The following is a 27,942-nucleotide window of genomic DNA, read 5'->3' on the forward strand; positions in this document are numbered from 1 at the left end:
CTGGAAGACAGCCTTCCTCGTAGCCATCACCTCAGCAAGGCGCGTTTCTGAACTCAGGGCGCTTACCTCTGAGCCCCCTTATACAGTTTTTCATAAGGATAAAGTGCAGCTTCGTCCACATCCTGCCTTTCTCCCTAAGGTGGTTTCTCCTTTTCATATCAACCAGGATATATTTCTCCCGGTCTTTCATCCTAAACCACATGCCACTCGCCAGGATCAACGTTTGCATTCCCTGGACGTACGAAGGGCCCTGGCCTTCTATATTGACCGCACAAAGCACTTTAGAAAGACGACGCAACTCTTCGTGGCAGTGGCCGACCGAATGAAAGGCTCACCGGTCTCCTCACAACGCCTATCCTCCTGGATTACGTCTTGCATCCGGACTTGCTATGACCTGGCAGGTGTTTCAGCACTGCACCTCACCGCTCACTCCACGAGGGCCCAAGCTTCCTCGACTGCTTTCCTAGCACATGTTCCGATACAGGACATTTGTAGAGCGGCGGTTTGGTCATCAGTCCACACGTTTACAGCTCACTATGCACTAGTGCAACAGTCCAGGGACGATGCTGCTTTCGGATCAGCGGTTTTGCACACAGCAATGTCTCACTCCGACCCCACCACCTAAGTTGGGCTTGGGAGTCACCTAATGGAATGGATATGAGCAAGCACTCGAAGAAGAAAAGACGGTTACTCACCGTTGTAACTGTTGTTCTTCGAGATGTGTTGCTCATATCCATTCCAAACCCGCCCCCCGTCCCCACTGTCGGAGTAGCCGGCAAGAAGGAACTGAGGGGGCGCCGGGTCGGCTGGGGTATATATTCAGCGCCATGAAGGCGCCACTCTAGGGGGCTCCACAGCCGACCCGCCGGTGTTGCTAGGGTAGAAAATCTTCCGACGATCGTGCACGCGGCGCGCACACACCTAATGGAATGGATATGAGCAACACATCTCGAAGAACAACAGTTACAACGGTGAGTAACCGTCTTTTCTTTGAAATGTGTCCCTATAGGTGCTCCACTTTAGATGTGCTTGCGTCCCTGCGTTGCTGACTAGAGAACTTCAGTAGCTATGTTCATTAGGCCCGCACATGCGCAGTCTCTCCTCGTGCCCAACCACGAGGCTAGGCAGTGCACATGGGCTAACCTCCCTCAATTCCTTCTCTAACGCAGAGTAATAGAAAAGAACTCCGAAGTAGAGGGGAGGAGGGTTGGGTTGTTGAGCACACATCAGGACACACATCTCGAAGAACCATCATTACTGCACAAGGTGAAATACTTTTTTTTCTTCTTTGAGAAGCGTCCCTATAGGTGCTCCACTGACTCCTGAGCAGTATCCCTATTGGAGGGCTGGGACTTTGGAGTTGGGTCAGTTACAGATGACAATACTGTGGTGCCGAAGATGGCATTGGAGGCAGACTCCCAAGTGATTGCATAATGTTCTGAGAAGGTGGGGACTGATGCCCATATCACTGCTTTACTGATCTCTGATAGGGACATTCTTGAAGAAGGCGATGGATGAGATCGACCTTATGGAGTGCGTGCGAATACTGTATGGAGGGATCATACTGCAAACTTGATAATGTCTAATGTAGTTCGAGACCCATTGGGAGAGTCTCTGGGCTGATATTGCTAACAGTCTTGGACCTTTCTGCAATAGAGAGGAAGAGCTTAGGAGAGTTCTTGAAAATCTTCGTCCTATTCAGGTAAAAGGCAAGGGCTCTCCGGGCATCTAATGTGTGTAATATAGCCTCTCTGTTGTCTCGGTAGAAAGTTTGAAGGTGAATCAATTGATTCATGTGCAATGGAGAGGTTAACTTAGGAACGAATTCTGGATGTGGCCTGAGCATAAGCTTGTCCCGAAAGAATACTGTGTGGGGGATGTGCTATCAGAGCTGCGATTTCTCCTATTCTCCTATCCAGGGTGGTTGCTTACACACCTCAATGAAAATGGCCTTTCTGATAGCAAACAGGTGGCCATGGGTTCAAAGGGAGACCTAGTCAGTCCTTTCAATACCAGGTTTGGGTATCATGTGGGGATAGGAAGTCGGGGCTGTGGGAAAAGGTTTACTATACCCCTGAGGAATCTTGTAATGGTTAGGTGTGATAGCACTGAGTATCCCTCTACTTGTTGGGGGAAGGCTGCTATAGCCACTATGTGGACTCCAAGAGCTAAGAGATAACCCCAATCTTTTTAGGGTCAGTACATATTCTAGGATCTTTGGAATAGCTACAGATGTTGGGGAGATTTGTTGGGAAGAACACCAAAACTGGAATCTGGACCATTTTCACAGGCAAGTATGGCGTGTTGAGGACTGTCTATTGTGTAGTAATACCTCTTGTATCTCCTCCAAGCAGGAGTTCTCTAGGTGTTGGAGCCATGAAGGATCTGCGCCTTGAGGCAAAGAATCCCTAGGTTGGGATGTAGAGTGCGTCCTTTGTTTGGCAAGAAGAGGATGGCGTGCACTGGAGAGAGATCGGCGGGCACACTGTGAGTTATGACAGGTAAGGCCAACAGGTCTGTCTTGGCCACGTAGGAGCAATCAAACGTGTGCTCTCTCTTTCTTTTATTTTTAACAGGACTTTTGACAATGGGGAAAAGGAGGAAAGGCATAGAGAGGGTGAGGAGGAGAGCATTGTCCATGGAGTGTTGTCCTATCCCTATTCTGGAGCAGTAGCATAGGTAAGTGGTGAACTGTTCTGTGGTCGGTGTGCCCCACCGCCTGAAGAGGTCGTGAAGTACAGCTGGTGTATCTCCCACTCATGGTCGTGTGGGAATCTGCGACAGACTGTCCACTATCGAGTTGTGTGCGCCCAGGAGGTAAGCTGCTAACAGGGTGACGCCATGGGAAATATACCAGTTCCATAGTCTCATTGCTTCCGCACAGTGGGAGGGCAACCTGGTTCCCCCTTGTCGACTTATGTAGTATATACATGCCATGTGGTCTGTTAGGAGTCTCGTTTGTGATTCCTTGATCAGTGGGAGGAAATGGGCGTAAGCATTCCTGACCGCCCTGAGCTCTAGGAGGTTGATGTGAAGGAATGTCTCTGTGGATGACCACCTGCCTTGTATTGTGAGGTCGTTTAGATGCACGCACCGCCCTATGAGCGATGCATCAATGGTGAGAAGGAACAACGGGTAGGGAAGTGGTGGCGCGATGGGGTTGTGAAAAGGGAATCCCCCTGCAAATAATGGCTGGGTCTTTCCACCAGTCTAAGGAGATTTTGATCCTGGTGGGTAGTGACAGTTTGTCTAGTCTCTGTTTGGTCCGTAAATTGAGCTGAAGCACATCTGGAGGCATTGCATGTGACGCCTGGCATGTGGTATCATCGCTGTGCCTTCTGCTATATGCCCCAAGAGTTGGAGGCAGTGTCTGGCTGATATTTGTGGGCTCTTTTGAACGGTCTCTATGAGTGTGGCCAAGAAGAGGAATCTGCATTGAGAGAGGAGTGCTCTGGCCTGTAACTACGCCTACAAATTCCAGAAGTTGAATTGGAACGAGGGTTGATTTCTAGGCGTTGATCTGTAGGCCCAGTTCTGTGAAAAAGTCTATTGCAGATTTAGTGAGTCAGTAAGCCTCTTGGAGGGACTGAGCTTTGTGGAGGCAATCGTCCAGGTAGGGGTAAATCACAATCCCTTGGGAACGTAAGTGCACGGCCACTACTCAGAGAACCTTGGAGAATACTCTCACAGTAGATGATAGCCCGAAGGGCAGTACTCTGTACTGGTAGTGATCTTGTCCTAGGTTAAATCTAAGGAACTGTCTGTGAGATGGTAGGATTGAGATATGGAAGTAGGTGTCCTGAAGGTAGACGGCTGAAAAACAGTTTCCCTGCTCCAATGCTGGAATAATTGTTGCTAGAGTGACCGTCTTGAATTTTTGAGCTCTGACAAACTTGTTGAGTACTCTGAGATCTAATATGGGTCTCCAACCCCCTTTCCTCTTGGGTATTGGGAAATAACGAGAGTAAAACCCTTTGCCTCATAAATGTTAGGGTACTGGTTCTATGGCTCCTACCTGGAGGAGATGATGATCTCTCTCTTGTTGTAGTAAATTCTTGCAACAAGGGTCCCTGAAGAGGGACAGGGAAGGGGGTTGTGGAGGGAGTTGGGAGGTAAAATGGAGTACCCATTATGAACAATCTCCAAGACCCATTGGTCTGATGATGTGCATTCTCAGATGGTGGCCAAATGGGTGGAAAGCAGTGGTCAGTTGTAGTGGTTGGGGCAAGTGGTCTATCGTCACATTGACCAACACGTCAAAATTGGTGCTTAGAAGTGGATGGCTGGGATGTGAAAGACTGTGGGACGGATGATTTATGCCCAGTGAACTTAATTTTCTTTCTCTTAGGCTTGCAGTAGCGTTGAGTTGGGTATTGGAAAGTACATGGTTTGTACTGGGGCTGAGGACTAAATTTTCTCTTGTCCTGGTGTGTAGATGCCCAGGCCTAGAGAGTAGCCCTAGACTCTTTTAGGGTGTGAAGAGAGGAAAGAGCTCGGTGCCTTCAAAGGGAAGATCTTTGACAGTTGACTGGACCGCATTAGGGAAGCTCAACAGATGTAGTCAGGGCACACGCCACACAATCATCACCATGGAGATGGACCTGGGGCTGCGTTGGCTGCATCAAGAGCAGATTGTAGTGTTGTCTTGGCCACTAACTGTCCCTCCTGAATGATAGCTATGAATTGGTCACGGTGCATGTCAGGCAGCTGATCAATAAAACTGTTGAGTTTCTAGTAGTTCACATAGTTGTATTTCACAGTTAGGGCTTGGTAATTGGCAATTCGAAAGGCAGAAGAGTAGGCTTTCCTTCCAAAGAGGTCCAAATGCTTCCAATCCTCATTGTAGAGACTGGGCCTCATTTGGTGTTGATGGCCATGAGAACTGACAGCATCCACCACTGTGGAGTTGGGTGGAGGGTGGGAGAAGAAGAATTTCATCTCCCTTGCTGGGACATATTTTTTTCCGGCCCGCTTGCATGTAGGCGCCACAGATGCTGGGGTCTGCCATGTGGTTTTTCCTGGATCCAGAAGAGCCTCATTAATAGGGAGGGCTATTTTTTAGGGAGTGGAGTATGTCAAGGAATTTGTGATGGGTGTTATTGATTTCTTCTAATGGTATCTGCAGAGTGTCTGCCATTCTCTTTGCTAGGTCCTGGAAAAGGCAGAAGTCATCAGCCAGGGATGGTGTGGGATGCATGATGGCCTCATATGGGAAGGAGGATATGGTCCTCAGGGTCACCTCTTCCTCAATGCCGCCCTCCTGTTCCTCCACATTCTCTTCTGGAGGTTCTGAGGCTCTGGACACTGTAGCCGAGGGGGAGCATCTCCGGTAGGACTAGATGCTTGAGAGGCATGGGCCACTGGCCTGGTGGAGGCATAGAGCCCCGTGGTGGTGCCAACGGATGAGAGCAGGGGCATGTGGCAGGGAAGACTCCCGTACCACAAGAAGACTGGTGTGGAGGTCCCAGTACTGAGACAAGGAGACTCCAGTACGTTGGAAATGCAGAGGTCTCTTGAGTGTTGGAATTCCAGTGGTACCGACTGCCTTGGTGTCACTGGCAGTACCAGGGGAATGGAGATCTTGCCCACACTGACCACTCCAGTGCTGAATGGGGCATTGATGACAATGCTGATGGAGTAGCATGTACCGGCAGCATCTTCCTAGTGGAGTGCTGATTCCTGTCCTTGTCCTTTGGTGCTGTTAACTCGGTGCTTGTGCCTATTGGGTTCTTAGGTGTGTCAATTGTATCTGCCATTGCAGATCTCTGTGAGCCATGGATACTGGACTGAGATTGTCTCAGTGCAGATAGGAGACTGTTTATGGTTGGCTTGGGGCTCACTATGAGGACTTCTTGCTCTGTTTTTTGATGACTTATGAGAGGGGTCAGTGGCTGATTTCTTCGACCCACAGTCCTTGCAAGTTGAGGGCTGTGGGGAAGAATCACGTCTGCCAGGCGACTCTTGGTGAGGGTCCGGGGAGGGTTGGAGGACTGCCTCCATGAAGATGATCTTCTGGTCTCAACTCCCTGTCCTTGCAAGACCTGGGCCTGAGTTGCTGGCAGAGACCATACTTCTGTGGAATGTGGCCTTCTCCAAGGTAGCGTATGCACCAGGAGTGCTTGTCTGCTATAGGGATAGCCTCTTTACACGAGAGGCACTTCTGGAAGTCCAGTAAACCAAGCATTATCCTGTTGGGGGAAGGGTCCCCAACAAAAAAAAGGGGGGGGGAAGCCCCCCCCCCTTTTTTAGGAAGAAAATAGAAAAGAAGAAAACTACAACTACGACTGGGGAGACTAGCTATAGAAATGTAAGTGAAGGTAATGGTAGTAATGGACGGCCAATAGCTCTGTCTCTAGCTCCAGCAGTTGAGAAGGAACTGAGGGGGGGTTAGCCCCCGGCACGCTGGCTAGCCTTGTGGCAGGGCACAAGGATAGACAGTGCGTGTGTGGGCGTAATGGACACTGCTATAGAAGTTCTCTGATCAGCAGCTCAGGGACGCAAGCACACCTACAGTGGAGCACCCACAGCAGGTATTTTATTAAGTTTATTCCCCTTCTCTCTTGCTTGTTCTATTTTGTACACCAGAGTAAGGAATATTTAATTCTATAGATCAGATAAGAAATTGATTAACACTTCATCTCTGTCCTCATTATCAAATAAATAAATGTCAGAGTGCTTTTTGCCCTCAGGGAGGGAAGGAATACAAGCATAAATCTGTCTGCATACATTAACAAGTTTACTTGTTTTTCTTATAGTTTTATCTTCAGTGTGTATAAACCATCACCTCTCTCTGGTTTGAAAACCAGTACTTGCAAAGCTGAAGTCTGATTTTCAGAAAGCCATTCCACATGTCAGGAAATCCAAACCGCAGTCAACTAACTAAAGTGTTGTCGAAGTTAAAAAAAGGACCTTATTTAAGAAAAAAAATCATCTATGCTATTGTTGCAATCCATAGCACTGTGACATTAGCTCATACATTTATTGATTTTACTTTATCCACATTAACAGGTCAGGAGCTCCCGCTGTGAACAACACCATTGATTCTGCTGCTATCAGCTGCTAATAACGGGGCTAAAACCCATACTTCAACATTTGGTTGCATAATAGGTCAGTTAGAAAATAAGTTTAAAAAATGCCGAACAAGGACACCACCATAAGAAAAGGTTTTTCAATACAGAGGAAAAGATCAGGCAAGGAATTACTTTCATTTCCTGTTTATTACATTTCTAAATTTGCCTTTTACAACTGATTCTTCCAGTTTGTGAGCTTTAGCTTCATGATTGGGTTCAGCAATCCCAGTGCCTATGGGAAGTTCCCTTATAGAGTTTTCAGAAATTCAGTCTAACAGATTTTCAGATTCAATTACACTATGCAAAGAAGACAGAAATTGAAGGGATTAGGTATTATGTCAATTTACCTGACAGTTCAGTACAGATGGTTTCAGTCTAAATAGTGTGTCTATTAACTAATGCAGCTGATGTCTAGATTGATAAATTGTACTGTATCATTGGTGAGCCAGTCAGCAATTCATGAAAATAATGCAATTCATTCCCTATGCTACCATTTTACCAACCAGTAAGACCACTTTGATTTGGTTTGAAATCAAATAGCTGTGTAAAACAGGGCAAGGCCCAATTTCTATAGTGCGGGCATTTGGACTGAATATTGGAAAAAAGGAACTAATCAAGGGAGAATACTATTGATTAGCAATGCATGGTCTATGCCTGAGTTTGGAGAATGACAGTTTGCTTATGATCTTATGGCCAGGTCTTTATAGCATGCCCTGAGGAAGCTGCAGCAGTGCTCATGGAAACCTCAGCTTCCTGAGGTAACAGCAGATAATCTGTCTCTGGCAGGAAATAACTACATACTAAGACTGATAAGCAGGAAGTTGTTCTAGAATGCAATCATTAATGAAAAGGAGGACCTTAAACACCAACTTTACATTTAATTGGCAATTAGTGCTGCTTCCAAGTAAGGAGCATAAACAGATACTCAGGAACAAGTTAAAAACCTGGCTGTGCTCTTTTTTGAGGGGAGCAGATGGAGGAAAAATAAGTTTTTCAGGATCTCTATTTATTCCCTTTATCAAGGGCCTTGTGTCAAAGTATCCCTCCCTCCAAAAAAGGAGAGCTTATGGAATTTTTTGTTTTCTGATGCTCCAAACATCTTGGTGGGATGGGAATTATTACTCAAGTTCTGTGTGAAACTCACCCTTCCTGCAAGATCAAACATGATGCCTCCATGATTCTCTAAGCCCCAGGAATATTTTGGGCTCATATTACCCATATCACACTGACACAAGGCCAAGCAGTTCCTAGCTGTGATATTTTGAATTGCCAGTAGCTGGGTTTCCAAGCAATCCATCAGGACAGAAAAGACAGTTAACTTTTTGAAACTGTTGTTCTTCAAGATGTATTGCTCATGTCCATTCCATTGTAGGTGTGTGTGCTTGCCCCATACACCGATGCTGGAAGCTTTTCCCCCTCAGTGGTATCCGTATGGGAGTGGCTCTGGTGCCCTCTGGAGTGGGGCGCATAGGCTCCTGGTGAGCCTTGGCATGGTCCTGTGGAACCAGGTGAGAGGGCCCAACCGTCGCCTCATCATGCGAAGAAGACGAGGAGGCAGGTACAGGCGGGTCAACCAACTCCACCACTTCTGCCATGGGGGCCTCAGCCAAGACTGGCTGAATCTGGGGAGCCCACTCTGACTCCACATCCAAATCAGGGGGCAGGTGGGAGACTGTCGCCAACCATTTGTCAGATGCCCCTGAGGCCGACCTATGCACCTGCAATGGTTGGGGAAATCCCCAGGGATTCCAGAGTTGCCAGGGGGCAGGCCACTGACCCTGAAGCCACGTTGCCACTTGTGGCCCAGTGGGGAATGCCGGTGCCCCCAATGGGTGGCCCTGGCCAGTGAGCAGGATTTCCTCCTCGCTGTTGGAGCCTGAGGAAGGGGATACATGCCTGGGGGACCAGGACGGTGCCGAGGCTGCCTGTCTACCTCAATCCCATCGGCTCTGGCCCCGGACTGCCGCTGAGGATCTGTATGAGGGTGATGGCACTTGGTGCTGCAATCCCGTGATGGCGTTTGGTAGATAGGCGACGGTACCCTGGTGATCGACGCCTTATGCTTCGCGAGCGATGCCGTTCCGTTGAGCAGGAGCAGGAATGGGAGCGGGTAGACCGATGTGTCAGAGACCATTGATGCGCTTGCAGTGAACTGTTCCGGCATTCCAGCGATGGGGCTTTGGGGACAGGCGTCTCGACCCTCCGAAGTGGTGCCATGAGCTGGGAGAGTGGCTCGGACGCTCCCGGCACCAGGGCTCTGGGGACTGGTGCCACGCCTCTGCGCCTCGAGCCCAAGGAACGCTGCTTGGTTTCCAAGGAACGACGCCGGGAACTCTGGCAGGCAAGCCAACTCGTGTCTGTGGGCTCGTGGCGCTGCTCAGGCAAGTGCTGACGGGACTGATGGGGACCATTGGAAAGGTCCCAAGGCAGGTGCATCCCTCAAATGAGGCACTTCCGAGGTGGTGTGGACGGCACCGCGAGGTGCTGTGTGCCTCTGATGCTCCCCGGGGTGGCAGATGGGTCTTGGAGTGGGCTTGACCACTCAGTGGGAGTCGGAGCTCGACCTCTGTCTAGAGGGGAAGAGCTGCCCCTCGTGTGCCTTTGCTCTCCTCCCCTTTATGGGACGTAGGAGAACGTCCCCTCCTGACCTCTCTTTGCTTTTTAGCTGTTACTGGGGATGGGCATTGGTGCTGGTCTGAGGCCGGTGCCGGCAGAATGCTCTGGACCAAGGCCGCAATGCTAGGAGCGGAGTCCGACCTGGTCGGCTCTGAGGCCGGTGTAAGGGCCGACTCCATAAGGAGTGCTTGGAGATGAATGTCCTGCTCCTTTTTGGTCCGCGATCTGAAGCTCTTGCTTGTGAGACACTCGTCGCATGCTTGTGTGATTCTTGTTGCTAACGTGGATTTCCCCTAAGCAATTCAAACAGCTTCTACAGGGATCACTGACTGGCAGAGATTTCTTGCAACAGTCACAAGGTTTGAAGCCTGGGGACTGGGGCATGCCCCGTCCCTAGGCTAAGTCCCATTCAGGACTAAAACTAAGTCTACACTAAGTAGGGTTGCCAACTTTGGTTGGACGTATTCCTGGAGGTTTCATCAGATGACAATCTTTAATTAAAGACTAATCTTTAATTCCTGGATACTCCAGGACAATCCTGGAAGGTTGGCAACCCTAACACTAAGGGAACTATAAAACTAATAAGTTTCTAACAACTATATACAGAAAGTTCACAACTAGTTGAGAGGAGCAAGCTTGCCGAGGCAAGAAGACATTTCAGCGCCGTCACTGGCAGTAAGAAGCAACTGAGGGTTGCGGGGAGCGGGCTTCATCCCTTATACCGGTGCATACGCGTGCCACGTCACAGGGTGCCAGAGCCGGTCCCCTACAGATTCCACTCAGGGAAAAACTTCTGGCACCAGTGCATGTGGCAAGCACACACGCCTACAATGGAATGGACATGAGCAAGCACTCGAAGAAGAATTACAGTTCTTTTGTACACATTTCTGTCAGGCTAAATACCAACCCAGTTCACATTTTGCTGAGGTAAAAGCTGGGTTAGAGTCCCATGAGAAATGGCATCATATCATTAATCACTTGCTGGTACCTTACAGTGGCAGATTCTTTCCTGCCTGCACCTTTTTGGTAGGAACAGCTCTGGATAGCTAGATCTTTATCAGAGAACTTTTGCTCCGGTTGTAGCCCATGAAAGTACAAACTCTGCAGAATTTATAGACACTGTTGGGGAAATTATATCTTCAATTCAAACAGATTAAAATAGTAGTAATACACTGCCACAGCCAGTACTCCTACTAGACACTGAGTTAGATACCGAACAAGCATAAGAAATGCATCAAAAAATGCAAAGAACAAATGTGTAAAGATAGAGGTCTTTTATATTTCTGTAAATTTAATTAAGAGAATATTCATTAAGCACATTAGAAACTGGATTTAGCTGGCTCTCCTAATCTAAATCTTTTTTGTTTTTATAACCAGATAAAATTGTAAAGAGTCAGATAAATAAGCACACAGACAAACAAACCCAACACAGACTGGATCACAGAATTCAAACACTTATCCAGTTTGGTTTGGGTTTGACTCAGGCAGCAAGCATGCAAACATCCATGAATGGCAATAATCTCATTTTTCCACATAATAGCCACATTTTTAAAGGGAAAAAACTAGGACACGGGGATGGTTTGGATGGGCATCAGGGAACTGTGCATGAGAGTGGGAAAGAGAAAAGAATGCCCACTCCTGCCTCTCTCCCACCCACCCCTTCTCCTTCCCTGCCACCCTGTGGCTTTGACTATGTGCAGGGGGGCTGGTTTCATTCAAGAGCTCACGGGGAGGTGGTATGCGGATCTTTGAAGGTCTGGAACAAGAAGGGGCAGGGCATCACTATGTTATAGGTATGAAAAGGAGGGAGTCTTTTAGATACTTTTGAATACAGCCAGTCTGTCCTTAATTTCAGCAGCTCAGCTGACCAGCAGCTCCATCAGGCAGCCAATCTACATGAGTTTACAAAGACACAGGACAAAACACTAATTTTGTAAAGTGAACAGGGCCTCTGGGACCAGGTTTGGTAACTGGAGGACTCTCTTTTCAGGGACACAGTCACCCAGTCAAAGTGGAAGGTGAGAAAGTCTTTCTGCTTATCTCTGTAGAGAAGGCAGTTAAAAATGAGGCTCCCGTCCAAAACTCTTAATGAAGCAGCATCAGCTTTTTCCTGAATCAGGCAGATTCTCTGGCTCTCAGCCAGTTCCCCAGCTGCTTCCTAAAGAGCCACTTGCTTGTTCCTTGTGACAGACCCTACTGTGTTATGAAATAGCAACATTAAAATACACACATTAGCCTCACACAAACCATGCACGAATTACACACAGAACTATGAACAAGTCACACAGTTGTTGTCCATTTCTTACTTTCAGGTAGCAATAAGGGTTGTTCAGAGCTGTGTGAAGAGCAATCCGTGGGGCAGCATTCAAATGCTCACGGAGGGTGTTAGCTGTGTTGAAATACACCACTTCGTTCAGGGTCTGCATCTCTGCAGGAGCAAGGTAACTTCTAAAAGAACATGGGATGTATGAAAAAGACAGCTCTTCAACTGAAAGGACACTATGAAACCACACTGAAAGCTAAGCTTTCACAGAGATAGCAAGAATGTGCATTTCACAACAGGCATGGGCAGAAAACCTCTGAAAAATAAGATACCCCCAATACCTAGAAACAACTTCAAATAAAATGAGAATTTTAGGAATTATCAACCCAGCTTCCCACTTCAAACATTTCTTAATTAAAATCCTACCTACATCCGGGGCCAATTCACCCAACAATGCAGGCAATACCCAGAATTCTGACACCAGTCATCTGCCTTGCTCATTACTCCTACACCACCCATCCAATCTTTAAATCCCTTCACAGGCTTGCTCTCACCTTTGTTTTCAAATTCAAGCTTCTTGTCTTGGCCTACGTAGCTCTGCACAATCTAGCTCCTGCCAATTTCTCTGCCCTAGTCCCTATTTGCTCCACACTTTTGATCCTTCTCTCTACTGAAGATGCACAACTAACAGCTGCCTTCATAGCCTTCTCCAACCCTTGTCTCCACACTTTCTTCCTTGTGGATGCTTACACTTGGAACTGCCTCCACGAGCCCATCTGCCATGCCTTGCATTAGCCAAAATAGAAATGGGTATCACAACCCTAGCCTATACAATGCAGAAAAGAAATAATGGATAGACCAATACTGATTATGGTGTGGGTCATTTTGACCTTGTATTGTCAACTGCCATATTTTTCTTCATCTTCTGCAGCAGCAGGAATGAGTTGCGCAATGTATGTTTCAGACTCCTTACAGCATTCTATGGAAAAGAGGCATTTTCAGAGCCCTCATCCAGACATAGATGGCTGCAAGGACACCCAACAGCAACATTTCACGGAAATAAAAAGAGTGGCGAGGACGTGTCTCATATTGCAGGACTGAAGCTGTGATTCTGATAGCAGTTTCTCCCAAGTCTGAACTGTTTGGTAAACTGTTGTTCTGTGTGTGCGTGCATGTATATATTTTTCTATGGTATCTTATGATACTGTATCAACTATTAAAGGGTCCAAAGAACAGGAAAGCTCACCTTACCAGGCTGTCTATAAAGTCAACCACTTCGAACCGGAGCAATTCAAACTTAGTTAGTTTCTTAGATCTTTTTGATTCTTTCAACTCCAGCAAAGTCTATAAAAGACAGAAAATGCACAGCCCAGTCATTTTGGATGGCAAACCCATTTATCTAGAGTGATGCTGACAGGATTATTGCATTTTAGAAATCAAGACATGAAAAATGATTGCCATGACACTCCTAGGTAACACATACTAATCTAAACCGAAATAAAGTTAGACTGACAATACTGTGTTCCTTGTTTGTATGCTATCTTACAAAAGATATACAAGTATCTGGCTGCTTAAGAAGGGAAATAAATGTTTTCATTGTGAGAGTCTGTTTTACTAATACAGAGCTAACACTAATCCTGACATTAGTGTCCTGAGGCTAGGACAAGAAAATTTCAGATTGCTTTTTCTCCATTCCTAAAATTAACATACATTATGGTGTTATAAAAGGAAAAGGAGAGTTCTCTCTTGGTCGGAGCCAGGGACGGAGACACAGGGAATTTGGATTCTCGCCCCAGCTCTGCTTCCGATTTGCTATGCGACTTTGAACAAGTCACTTGGCCTTCCAGGGCCTCAGTTTCCACATTCACAAAATGGGGATAATAATATGAACCTATCTCACAGGGAGGATGTGCAGATTAAAAGTCTGTAAAGTTCTCAGATGCATGATGCAAGGTGGTATCAAAATGCTAACTGGCATTATTATATGAATTTGTTAGATGCAATGAAGTCTGACTCAACATGTGCAGTTAAAAATATAAATGAAAGCACCTTTAGTGCTGAAATACGTATTGATGTACCACTTGCTGTCAATTTAGCTACAACAAAATAACGGTGGAGAGAGATGTTGAACTAAACATTCATACACATTGCACTTCATACACCCCTTGTTTTCATAGGCTGCTACCAGGCTTGAAAAACCAACTTGCCTAGGGCAACTAGAAATTTTAGTCAGAGTAAGGCTGGAGAGCTTCTGGCTCCTTCCTTGCAGTGCTGCTTGCCCTTTTACTCGGGGGGAAGGGGAGTCAGAGCCAATCAAATGCTACCATTCTTTTTTTTAAGACTGGGGTGGAAGGAAATGAGAAACCCCGGCTGCTTCTCCTCTAAGAAGAAAGGGGTAGAACTGGGAGCAGATAATCCAGATGTAGGAGAAAAAACCTGGAGGCTGAAGCTCTCTGCATGTTAAGGAAGGCAACAGTAGTATCTGCAAGGAAGCTCTACAAAGAGGTAGAGGGTTAGGATCAGAATTGATTGATAGGTAGGGGAAGGGGAAGGAGAAGGAGAAGGAGTAGAAAAGTGTATAAAAGTGATTTATTCTTTGTGTGGGGAAATCTACTTACTGGAGGACTGTCAACACATGCCAATGTAAGTTAAATATGCATGGGACTGCGGTGCTGCAGGCTTTTTTATCAAGGCCAGTATACTTAGTCAGAAAGGCAGGAGTCATGGAAATTCTTCAAGCCGGTGGCTTCTTATCTGACATTTAGGTTGGGCAGGATGTTAAATTTTCAAGTCACTCACAAAACATGATTTGCTCATAGCTAGGGTGTGCAGGGCAGATCTAATCAGGAATAATTAACAGCTTGAAAAAAATAAATCTTGAAACTAGATTGTAGAAAGTAAAACTGGCCTGACCTTCTGAAGGTGATAGAGATCTGTCTTCTTCTGGAGTTCCTTTTGTGACGACACAGACACATCTTGTACCTCATTGGTTTCTGCTACTGGAACAAAACCAGTGTTCAACACATGGCATAAACTTTTTCTAATATCTAGAGAAACTCGGTGACCCAGGCGAAATTGAGACAGGGTCAATGGTACTCTTTCATGTTAGATGAGGACCGAAGTCCAGTTAGCTATTAAATTTTTCCCCTGGCAAACAAAGGTCAACAACACTTCACTGTGTAATTTATATTGTGAACAGTTATTCAAAAACAGGAAGTTCAGCCCTGTGCAGAGGGCCAGCACAAGGCCTATGCACCACTTACATTTCACTTAAAACTTCTGGACCATATCCTCAACAGGTATAAATTGGCAAAGCTCCACTGATCTCAATGAAGCAGCCACTTAATGAGCTTTTAAAACTCCTCACATTGTAAATTTACATTTTTCCCATGCAAAATTTTTAAAGAGAAAATAGATTCTCATCTGCCATTCCCAAACTCCGTAACCTGGATTTACTGAAGTGAGAGCAAAGTGAAAAATAGAATATACTGAAGCATTTGACTGACAAGTTTTATCTTAATTTTAACCTATGCCTGAATTTTGCTTTCAGAACCTTGTAGTTTGTATATCAATAATTGCATCAATAATTAGCAACTTTGCTTTAAAAAACATCCTGATTCTCTGGTGGTGGGCTAAGTTTCAATTTTGATTAATTTTAAAACAAACAATTCCTGTCACAGTAACAACTAATAATATTCAAAGCAACAGACTGTTAGGTTACTTGCATTGCTTATGGGGTTGTCACCTGTAGGTCACAGGTTTAAGTCTGGCTCAGGTCAGTGGTGAAGTATGATAGCTGTTTGGTGGATTACATGAAATGAGTTGGTAGTTGGAGTCCAATTTTAGTGGACAGGTGTCAACATCTTAAAATCCATCATCACAGTTTTCTGTCAGCATCAACAAAGGCCAAAGATTCAATAAGCATGGAGACTATACTGCCCCGTCACCCTAGAAGTCGTTTGTCAAAATCAGGGTGAGGTACATTAATGAGCACAGGGAAGATTGTAGATGTGCTGCCTATTTTCAGTGATGCCAAATCCTGCAACTTTATCATTACTCTTGTGATCTTGGAAGTCTTTCTTAAAATCTAATTTCCTGAAGACAACTGTTATGGGATAATGTCAGCTTTAATTTACAAATAAATAAGCTTCTAGCCCTCACAGTTGCAGACAAAAGCCTGAAAACATGAAGAGAGCGTACTGAAGGCTCTGAAACTAAAGGCAAACAAAATAAACAAAAAGTCCAAATGTATTAATATTTTTTTTAAATCTCAATTTTTAAGCCACTCATGATTTTTGAATGCTTGAGATTGGCTATACTCTATGCTGTGGTTACAAAGAGGCTGTTAATACAGGACCTTTCACTTTTTCCCTTGGGCTGCACTGCTGAACTCTACAGGTTGCCACTGGCCATTACCACTGCAATCAGGCCACCCTGACCAGAACAATCCATCTCTTATTTGGATCTGACTGTGACTTAATTTGCACATTTTTATTAGTTGGCATGGTAATGAGCCCAAATGTATGTGTAAAGGAGTTTGCTACTATTAATTTTTCAAGTTTTGACTTATTCATGACATGTTTTTGAAAGTTGTAAAGCACTTGATGAAAAACCTCAAGAAAATATATATCTCAGATGTCATTTATCATCAACCTCCTTTGATCTGTCCAGTTCCTTGTCTTACACCACACTTCCATTTTACAAATGATGGGCCCCGTCAGCTGTAATACAAATATCGACAATCCCTATTTTGCATGTCAATCATTTTTGAAAAGATGTACTCCATGTCAAAAACACTTGCCATATTAATATTCTTATTTGGAGAAATTTTGGGGTTTGATCTCAAAATACCATGAGACATCAGCAGGGCCAGTGAATTTCATCAGAATGTAGATTCTCTGAGGCCATTTTATAGCAGATTATTGATGCCAAACATTTGGTAATAGGTTACATGCTCACCTTCCAGATTTTGAAATCGTGCCAGGAATTCCTCCAGTTTTTCTACCGTGTTGCTAAACTGTTTTCCAGGAGACGATATAAAAATCTCCACACATTTTTGAAGTATGGCCACCAACTCATCCTTAGCCAACATCCTGAAAAACAGAATCAAATAGCTAATGATGTAATATAACCAGCAAACAAGAAAAGCATTTGCTGAAGTACTTTATTTTTTACTCATCTGAAAAAAGAAAAGAAAGAAAGAAATCCCCAAGTTCTGTAATTTAAAGCTGCCAGTTTTCTTGTAAAGTTGATTTCCTAAAGAATAAACTAAGGCTGTTTAGCTTTTATATCCAAAGCTCAGTATTTAAAAAGGGCTGAAGTATTGACTGAGCTAGAAGAAGATATCCTTCAATTTCCCCCTAGAATAGGTGGTGAATAGTTTCTTCAGAGTACCCAGTCTATGACATCATCTAGAGCTGGAAGCACCTTCATATGCCTTCCCTCTAGGATCTGATTTAGAGGTGGGAACTTGGACTTAAAGCTTGACAGGGGTTCATGATTCATGCCAAACAAGGTGTGTGAATTATATAAACCAGAATAGCCTCACCTGGCATTTCAACATCACAAAACTCATTACATTCTGGGATCCAGAATGAACTTGAAACACAGTCAAAGTTAATGATTCAGGTATTTAATTAATATAAAAACATCACCGCTTTGTATTTATACAGCACTTATGTAGATCCCAGCATTTTATAAAGATGACTAAGGATTGCTTAGTCTCAATATTTTCATTCTAAAGATATCAAATCAAACATCAAATACAAATTAAATCTAAAAGTATCTATGTAATAATATTCTAGGATAGTCTCCTGTCCATGTGTCACCCTGAAGCCTAGACTGTCTGTTGAGTCAGTGTGAAAGAATGGAAACAGCTACAAGCGTGGTTGAGAGCTCTTTTTGTTCAGAATATCACCAGGATCACCATATGTTACTGTTCAATTTTTAAATTCTCAGCCATTTTGATTTTACAAATTACATTTTTGCAACAGCAAGGCCTAATGATCTAAGTCATTAATAGCTCCTTAGAGCTATGGCAGTGGCCATGACTCTGACAGCAGAGTTTGAGGTGTGTAGCCAGCTATGTTGCTACAGATATACGGGTACTGGGTTTGAGGGTTCACCTCCTCAAATGGTTCACCCCGCAAGTATGGCACACTTATTTTAAATTAGTGTTTTCACCTCTTACCCAGCAAACCCCTTTGTTTGCAAGGTAAAAGGTCTTTGTAAATGGACCCTTTGTACATCCAAAACAATAAAAGTAATTTATTAGCCAAAAAGGAGTACAAGGGGACATAATGTAAACAGGTTGTGATGTAAACACATTTGTGAGTCAGCCTGTCACTCCTGTCCAATTCTTTCAATTAAGAAAAGTCAAAGAATTAGTCCTTGATTTAAAGCCCTATAAAAGGAAAATAAAAATATTTTAAGACAATTTGGCAGCAAGGAACCAATTAACCTGCCAAAATTACTTTTGTAGGGCCACTATCTCCTATCCAAACAATAGTTTTTGCTAGTAGTAGTGGATTTCTTTTTCAGACAGCAGTGGCAGAAAAGTGGTTAAGGCTTTGGTAGAACAGACCCCATCCTTCATTAGCCACAGTTTTCAGGGACTGTGGAAAGGATCAATTTATCAAATTAAAAGTTGGTAAATGCCAATAGCGAATTAGAAAGTTTTAATTCCCACAATCTTAATGGCTTTTAGAATAACTTCCATTGCCTCAACTGGCCAATCATCTTTTAAGGTGATGGTCAGAAGAGAAATAATATTATTTAAGCACCTTCTATGGCAAACCAGTGACTCCCAAATTAAGAAAATTAAAATGGATACATACCTGCAATCCTTGCACAACCATATATGCAAGATGCATTGGTATGTAGTGGTTAGAATTAGCCTATTTTAATAAAATTAAAAAAATTGGAAAGTTGGTAACCAAGTCATGCTCTTTTCATATAAAATATCAGGAGCATGGTTGCTACCACAGGTGGTTAAAACCGTATCACCGTAACAAGCTGATTTATCTGCATAGAAAATTCAAGTAACTACTAATACACACAAATTAAATAAAGTTTTACCATGTTAATCAATTAAAGTTGTACGAGGAAAAAAGACCTCTCCTTTGCAGGTGTCTAACAATTCAAAATCCTCAGAGACCAAGTTGGAACAAGCACACAGCAAAATGCTGTTTGTCCTCTGCAGCAGCTTTAATGTCCTCACAATTAATCTGATGCAAGCCCAGGCCTTTGGAGCACCTGGTCTGTAGAATGCACAGTATCCAGCCAAGCTGACTGAAGACTCTCGATCTCCAGTACTTGATTCCCATATAGTAGAAATAGAGAAAATGGACTTTCAGGTAAAAACTCCAGACAGTGTAAACCCTAACACTGTAGCAACGGTGGTCTGGAGCTGACAACAGCAGTCTGCTGTAAGAACACCTGATGCTGCACTGGTGGCATCCTCGGAGCAGGATGATCTCACCCCCGGATGACACTATACCTGAATTCGGGGAAGACTAACTACCAAGATGAACAGTGGGACAGTACTAAGTTTATAACTTGGCATAATGGGACTGCATTAGCCTTACACAAAGTGTCAATTCATGTACAAGAAAGATATGTAACTGAAGGGGGTCCTGGTCAAATCATTTCCCCTACTCCAGTAGCCAATCAACGGAGCTTACTCCTAGCAAGTCCTATCAAATTATAACGGGCCTAATAGGCAAAAGTATGACCCTTAGCTATGAGCTAGTGGATGTAAACATGTCACCTTAGGTAAAGTGGAAATAGATATTTCCCCTGATCAATAACTCTGGGGGGTGGGGGAGGGAGCGGGAGGGAGGGAAGGTAGCTACACCTATAGCAGAGATATTAACCAATCAGGTTCAATTTATGTATGTTCCTGTTGTGTTAAATCTGTTAAGTGGCACGTGGGTAAATTCAGTTATTGGAAAGACTCCAAAGTGTCCTCTTTCCTTTCATTACTCCTTGTGGATAAGGTCACTGCTTATCAACAATGGGTGCAGGATATTACAAATTTGGAAATCCATGCCAAGCATAAGTTATGTATCCCTTGGGGAAAAAAGGGGAACTGATCCTTTGGGGATCATAAAAACTGTGTCAGGGTTATTTGGAAATGGAATGTCAATTTGGAATCAGGTGGATGTTAAAAAAGTTAGGACACACATTATGTATTACAGGGACAGGGTGTCAATCCAGTGCTGCAAGGGATAAAAGATTAATCAAACAAGGAAAGATCTGTAGCAGATAATATTCGTGAAAAAGATAGACTGTTTAATGAAACTCAAATTAAAATTAATCGGTCAATTAAACAATAATGATAAGGAAAGGTATCAGTATATGGGAAAGGAAATTATTTGTTCAGCATACAGTGAATATGTATTAATGCCATCAGCAGCGCATTGCAGTTCTTGGAACTAGGAAAGGTCACAGATTTAGCCAAAGATGAGCAGCTGCTAAACTGGTATTGTGCAAAATGTTTTTAAAACCATAGGGAGAAAAGCTAATTGTTTAAATTCTTGTCAAAAATTGTCATTGGGGTAAACCAGAAATATGGTAATACTATTATACAGCATTCTAATCGACTTGTGTTATTTAACAAAAAAATTGCATCACATCAAAATCCTTTTGTCTCCTTTACAGTCTCGATGCCTGTGTTTGATCCAGATGAGGATTTTTTATTTTTAAGACAATTGGTAGGTAAGGACTCAAAAGGTCACCTAGAAGGCAACATCTATGAGGAACAAATAAATGTACCTCCTCTGGTGGTCTATCATCAAGGCACCCAAACCTAGAAAGTTCCATGAATTGCCTGTTGCTCTGACAAAAGGCATCAGTACATCTGCAGATATAATGTGTTTGTGGCAGACATGCTGCTGTGTGGCCAGAAGGAAGGGTACCAACTATGGAACCAATCATCAGCATCGTCATCCCCTGTTAAGATGACCAAGCTCCCACAGAAAGGGTGACCTCTGGTGGAGATGGCCAATATTGTGTAGTGACCAACCATCAAAAATATTATCCTGGTCAGAGTGCAAGGTCACGACTAAGGGCTCGTCTACACTATCTGCCAAATCGGCAGGCAGCGACCGATCCAGCTGGGGTTGACACGATAAATCAACCGCTGAGCGCTCTCCTGTCGACTGCGGTACTCCACCAGAACGAGAAGCGCAAGCGGAGTCAACAGGAGAGTGTCAGCTGTCAACTTACCACAGCAAAGACACCACAGTAAGTAGATCTAAGTATGTCGACTTCAGCTACACTATTCATGTAGCTGAAGTTGCATATCTTAGATTGACCCTGTGTGGTAGTGTAGCCAAACCCCCAAAAATTCTGTTTTTATCCAAAGGTGCATATATTAATTGGGCATATGGCAGTTTCCCCAGTACCTGTTTTTAAAAATGAAACAGTTTTCACGGCTAAACCAGAATATGAGGATCTAGTCCGACAGAAAACACCAATGTTGCAGCTTCATATTGCCCTTCTTAATTTAAATTTAAGCTAGTTAATATGAGTATAAAGATTCATACTTGATAAAAATTAGTAATGGAAGTAACCGAGGCAGGACAAATGCTCACCAGGTTAATGTATGGAGGTGATTAGGTGTTAACTGTACCTCTATGGATAGAGATTGGACTGAATGTTGTATTGTGTTGTAAGCATTGTAAAATCAGAGGTCTAAACAAAGGGTATTAAGCACTTCCCCAAACACCTCCCCTAGAAAACCAACCCCAGATTGTCTCCATTCAGAATCCTATTATTTCGCAGGAGGTGACCAATTAACCTCAGGTAACCCAAACTAAGGAACCATATTGTGTGTCCAGGCAACCAGCAGCAGTATACCAGGTACATGAACATTCCTATGCTTCTATTCATCCATGACAGCCAATACAGTGTCTCCATATGGATGGTATATGTTGTTAAGACCCTAAATAGCAGTGTGATAGGGTTCATTAGCAATCACCCCATCGAGGGGAGAGGAGGTGACTTGTATCCAGCTAGGTTGTTATAAATATATGGGCATACACTAAGGTACAGGTGTGGAGTAATGTAAAAGCCTACATTCTCAAGCCTGTAGAGACAATAGCTAAGCCAATCTAAGGTCCAAGGTTTAAACACTTGATATACCCAACTAACCAGTAAACGACCCTATATCACAAGACAGAATGCTATTATAAGCAAGTGTTGCTAAACTGCTGACAGATAACCACAAGATGCCAGCTTTGGATATTTTAAGGTTGGACTTCTGCTGATGTGCCTATAACAACGCCAAGGTAACTAAATGATATATATGCTAATAAGCTCAAAGTAAAAGACCCAGTAACCTATAGGAGAAGGGCACCCCAACATTAGTAGGGTGAGGAAATACAGATAAAGAAAAGAGGCTAAAATCCCTACTATGCATTAGACATAGTGGGCATCAGCATTGTGATGTTGCACTCTATATGATTTTATAAAAAATATGCTAATGTAATTGGAATATGCTTTATACAAAAGGTCTCTTGTAAGGTATCATTACAAAGCTTATAATCTACTGAGTGTGATCATCCTATTCATATAAATGTACCACTCTTGTATCTGAAACTAGAAATATGAAATATAACTTTGAGGGCCTATTGTAATTATGCAAAGTGTGGGCCATTAATGGTGGTTTGGAATCTTGATGACTCCCATTAACCAGGACAATTGACTGCAGATGGCTCTGTTTTACCTGTAAGTCTTCCTGTATACCTGTGTGCTGGCAAGTGGGTAATGAAGTCTTGCAGTGACATGTGATCATGTCACCTGAACTGGAATCTATCTTTAACCTGGTGTCTTTCCTTTGAGAAGGGGAGGTGGGAACCCAGAGAGGAACAAAGGATTCCTGCCTTATGCAAAAGATATATAAATGGGTGGAAGAGAACAAAGGGAAGCAGCCATCATGAGGAATCCCCTAGTTACCACCTGAGCTGGAACAAGGGCTGTACCCAGGGAAAAGACTGTGCCCAGACTAGGAAGGCGTACAGTCTGTGAAAGGTTTCAGAGTAGCAGCCGTGTTAGTCTGTATCTGCAAAAAGAACAGGAGTACTTGTGGCACCTTCGAGACTAACAAATTTATTTGAGCATAAGCTTTCGTGGGCCACAAGTACTCCTGTTCTTTTTGTAGTCTGTGAAAGAGACTTACTGAAACATCTCTCAGGGTGAGATTTTCACCTGTACTCAGTTGTATTACTGTATTAGACTTAGACTTGCGTGTTTTATTTTATTTTGCTTGGTAATTCACTTTGTTCTGTCTGTTACTACTTGGAACCACTTAAATCCTACTTTCTGTATTTAATAAAAATCACTTTTTACTTATTAATTAACCCAGAGTATGTATTAATACGGGGGAGAGGAGGGGAAGTCAAACAGCTGTGCATCTCTCTCTATCAGTGTTATAGAGGGCAAACAATTCATAAGTTTACCCTGTATAAGCTTTATACAGGGTAAAACAAATTTATTTGGGTTTTAGATCCCATTGAGAGTTGGGCATCTGAGTGTTAAAGACAAGAACACTTCTGTTAGCTGCTTTCAGAAAAGCCTGCAGCTGTTAGGGGATGTGGTTCAGACCTGGGTCTGGGTTTGCAGTAGGCTAGCGGGTCTGGCTCAAACCAGGCAGGACACCGAAGTCCCAGGCTAGCAGGGCAGGAAAGCAGGAGCAGAAGTAGTCTTGGCACATCAAGTGGCAGCTCCCAAGGGGCTTTCTGTGAGCCATAAGCTCTGATAAAAAGTGGCACTCGCCCATGAGTGATCCTGGGTGATTTCCTAGAACCTGTCAGCCAAGGACCACTCATGGGTCATTCTAGCTTCTATGGCGATCCCCAGCAGATGATGATGTGAATATGCAAGTTCTGATGCTTGTATTATCTCTATCTACTTTGCTACATTGTAGTGTTTGTGATATTGCTGAGTCTGCTAATAAAACTATCACAAATTCAGAGGTGTATCAGTAATTCCCTAAGTGTGTGCATCTCTCCCACATAGTTTGGTAGTGAGGACGCCAGTGTAACTGTAACACTGTGGAGGATCTCCAGGCAACTGAGCTCTGCCAAATCGCGTAATAAGAACATAAGAAAGGCCGTACCGGGTCAGACCAAAGGTCCATCTAGCTCAGTATCCTGTCTACCGACAGTGGCCAATGCCAGGTGCCTCAGAGGGAATGAACCTAACAGGCAATGATCAAGTGATCTCTCTCCTGCCATCCATCTCGATCCTCTGACAGACAGAGGCTAGGGACACCATTCCTTACCCGTCCTGGCTAATAGCCATTAATGGACTTAACCACCATGAATTTATCCAGTTCTCTTTTAAACTCTGTTATAGTCCTAGCCTTCACAACCTTCTCAGGTAAGGAGTTCCACAAGTTGACTGTGCGCTGCATGAAGAAGAACTTCCTTTTATTTGTTTTAAACCTGCTGCCTATTAATTTCATTTGATGACCCCTAGTTCTTGTATTATGGGAATAAGTAAATAACTTTTCCTTATCCACTTTCTCCACATCACTCATGATTTTATATACCTCTACCATATCCCCCCTTAGTCTCCTCTTTTCCAAACTGAAGAGTCCTAGCCTCTTTAATCTCTCCTCATATGGGACCCGTTCCAAACCCTTAATCATTTTAGTTGCCCTTTTCTGAACCTTTTCTAGTGCCAGTATATCTTTTTTGAGATGAGGAGACCACATCTGTACGCAGTATTCGAGATGAGGGCGTACCATCGATTTATATAAGGGCAATAATATATTCTCAGTCTTATTCTCTATCCCCTTTTTAATGATTCCTAAAATGTTAATGTTATGGAAACTAAATATCACCTAACCAATAGCTCAAGCAATAGATTTCATAGCAAGACATGCTGAGGACAGCCTAAGCTCTTAGCTGCTTCCTTCTGTTCGTCCAATAAGGAGTCCAGTATAGAGTTAATGGAAAGCCATAACACAGTTATATCAGGACATGACAGCTTGATAATTTGCCACACAGAAACCCACAGAAGTAGAAGAATAGACCTTTTCTACAATAGCATCCAGTCTATTCCTTTTCTAGCCAAGGGAACACACAAGGATGCCCTGTTACTTTTAAATAATTCCTGGGCTGCAGACACATGGATAATCAGCCAAGGAACGTTGTAACAATTAATAAATAAATTAAAAAAAAAAAAAAAGTGTGCCTCCAATTGTACAAGATACATACAATTAGCACCCCCTTGCTCCAAATATACTGGTGGTGAGGACACAGGAGAGTGCCAAATGTCCTTTGCTGGACTGAGTAGTCCTCGGAGAATAGGAAGTGTGATCTTGCCTTTTGTCTGCCATTCCATGATATTACAAAGAGAATCAGATGTATCTGGTGCCAAAACTCTCATCTGTAACTGCAGGGTAATAGCCATCCTCCCCACCAGCTCCTGAAATTGCTTCTATTCGTTTGCAGGGGAGACAAATGAAGTCCCAATTTGATCCTTAAAGGACATACCATCAGTATATTCTTTGATTGGTGACTGCTGCACTTCCTGTGAAGGACTCTCTTCCCAGTCGTCATACACGTGTCACTCTTTGAGGAGGCAATGATGCTTGTGCCAGCACTGATGGCACTGGTCAGATCTGTGCTTATTGAAACATGAAGGCAGTGGTGCCTGAGAAGACCAGTGCTAGGAAAGCTCTTGGCACCAATGGAGGTGCCTCCAGTGCTGCAAGGGGCACTGGTGTCAGCGTTATCACCAGTGCTGAAATAGGTTCCATGTTGGTTTTGATAGCACTGAGCAAAGCCTTCACTGAGTCCTGAAGGCACAGACACATTAACAGGGTACCTGGCATCTTTCCAGGGAAATGGAACTTTCAGCAAGGGAAGATAGCTAAGGCTCTCAGGAGCCAATTGTAAGAGCTTGTGTGGTCAGTTTGGAGGGAATCCCATGCTCCTCAAGGGCATTCTGGATCTATACCAATGACAAATATTTCAAGCAGCAGAGACAAGCCAAAAGCTTTGAAAGAGGTCCCTCAGTCATGAGATGGGAAATCAACTGTGTTAGAGATATGTGCACCGCTGAGATGACTAAATCACTCAAGTACAGAACCTCAAGTTGAGGAGACTTGTGTGCCAAGTGCAGTGATGAGACTGGTAAGGAGTTGACAAGCAACAGAGGAGGAGGAAAGCAATACCACCTCCTCTTTTTCTCCTTAGGCTCCTTTTGTGAATCAATGCTTCCTCTCACTTCCCAAGAACAGGTTACAAGGAGATCTGGAAGCGCTTCTCTCACTCTTGGAACCAACTGGTGTCAACTCTAATGGTGCTGTGTGTGAGTTTTCAGTGCCAACAGCAGTGTGGACGTAACGGTGTTGCTAGAGTAGTCTGTTTTGATGGAGCTGGGGGCCGACACTAAGGGCAGAAAGGTGTGTTTCAGGACTCTTCACAGAAGACCTCAGCACAGAGACAGACCTCACAACTCAAAAAAGGAGTTTTAGAACAGTCCAGTTGAAGGTTTAAGGCAGTCAAATGCAGTTGCAGTCTTAAGTCTCTGAACTTCCTCATCTGAGGGGTGAAGAAATGGCAAATAAATAGTGCATTGAGACTCTATGTGAGCCTCTCCCAGGCATACTAGACACCAAATGTGTGCATCTCGTCTCAGGAAAGATGGCTGAACCCTCTCTGAAGTTTGGGACCCAACATAGCTCAGAGATAACCCGAGGCAAGTGGCTCCAGATACTCTAACTATACTACAGAACTCTAATGAAGTAACTATGAGGGATGACAGATCTCACCACTGGGCCACCACCCAGCAGCTCACTGGAACCAGCAGAGAAGGGTGCTAAAGGAGCTCTAGCTCACCAAAGGTTCTGCCTATGAAGTTCCTGATTGGGTGAATCATTTGGCCCCACCAATTGGTTCACATGCACTACTTAAGCCAGAAGAAGGCACAAGAAGTCGTCCAAGCAACTAGGTGGATCTCTGCCTGCTACTTCGGACCCTGCCTTCTTGCTTGACTCCTGTGCTCTATACTTCTGCCTGTTCCTGTCCACCTTATCCCAGATCCGCCTCTGGTCCCGGTTCCCACTTTTCTTGCTCCAAGTCCCTGCTCCTCCACCCTATCCAATGCCAGCTTTGCCCCCTGGTTTAACTCCTTACTCCAACTCCAGGTTGGCCCCTGGCTCATCCTTAGTCTGACTCTGACTTCAATCCTTCACTTGACTTTGGACTCTGTCTCAAGCTCCAACCGCTGGTTCCAGATCCTGGCTCCTGACTGACTACAAGGCATGACCGCCAATACTCTGATCCCTACAGTAACGAATAGTAAAAAGCTAACTAGCTTGTGGACATGAGAGAGTTCCATTCAGCTCTCTGCAGAGGCAGCAAAGGAACTGTGTCACTCCAATGTATAGAGAGAAGCAAGGACATCATCCTAGTGGGAGAGCACTCTTGCACCCCTCAAAATACATGGCTTTTCTATGCAGTTCATAGCTCCATGTCAGAGGTGCCAAATCCCATAAGTGGAAATGCACAGAGCCCTCGAAGGATACCCCATTACCCCAACTCTGTGCCTATCCGCTCCTTTCTTGTATGCCAGCAACATGAAATCCTATTAACTGAGCATTTCATGATATTTGCACCTGATCACCTGCCATCATAGAGAAAATTTTCACAAATGTTTGTAACTGTAAAGTGGCAACCACATCATATCTTTTCAAAAATTGGCTTTGATATTGTTTTTATTTTAAACACTGCTAGTCAACAGGAAAACTTGATTTGGTGGAACCTTTACTGCAATTACAATGCTAAAGAAAATATTATGTAGGGGCCATCCTAAAGATGAAATGCAAACCTGTAAAGCATTCTATGAAGAAAAATAATAAAGCTGTAAGCAGGTCACTTGGAACACATTATTGTAACTTTCAGAGCATTTGGCTTGCCAACACTGGGAGACAAGGTGGATGAGGTAATATCTTTTATTGTACCAACTTCTGTTGCG

At 44.0% G+C, this 27,942-nt stretch overlaps 1 protein-coding gene across 3 annotated transcripts in view; it reads right to left on the bottom strand.

Moving 5' to 3' along the window:
- The window catches only part of ORC3 (origin recognition complex subunit 3), a 77,741-nt gene that overhangs the window by 8,568 nt on the left and 41,231 nt on the right, over nt 1-27,942 (bottom strand). Inside the window, exons 14-17 of one of the 3 annotated variants that reach the window (XR_004645188.1) lie at nt 16,909-17,042; nt 14,863-14,948; nt 13,201-13,293; nt 11,993-12,134 (exon numbers count right to left, since the gene is read on the bottom strand). Coding sequence is in view for 2 of the 3 variants with exons in the window: in XM_034766063.1 (XP_034621954.1) it covers nt 11,993-12,134; nt 13,196-13,293; nt 14,863-14,948; nt 16,909-17,042 (460 nt within the window). In the remaining variant the exon portion in view is untranslated. Of the gene's footprint in view, nt 1-11,992; nt 12,135-13,195; nt 13,294-14,862; nt 14,949-16,908; nt 17,043-27,942 lie in introns of all 3 variants that reach the window. The other 2 variants (XM_034766064.1, XM_034766063.1) reach the window with 2 other exon arrangements.

The sequence above is a fragment of the Trachemys scripta genome, chromosome 3 (genome assembly GCF_013100865.1).
Source record: "Trachemys scripta elegans isolate TJP31775 chromosome 3, CAS_Tse_1.0, whole genome shotgun sequence".
NCBI lineage: Eukaryota > Metazoa > Chordata > Testudines > Emydidae > Trachemys > Trachemys scripta.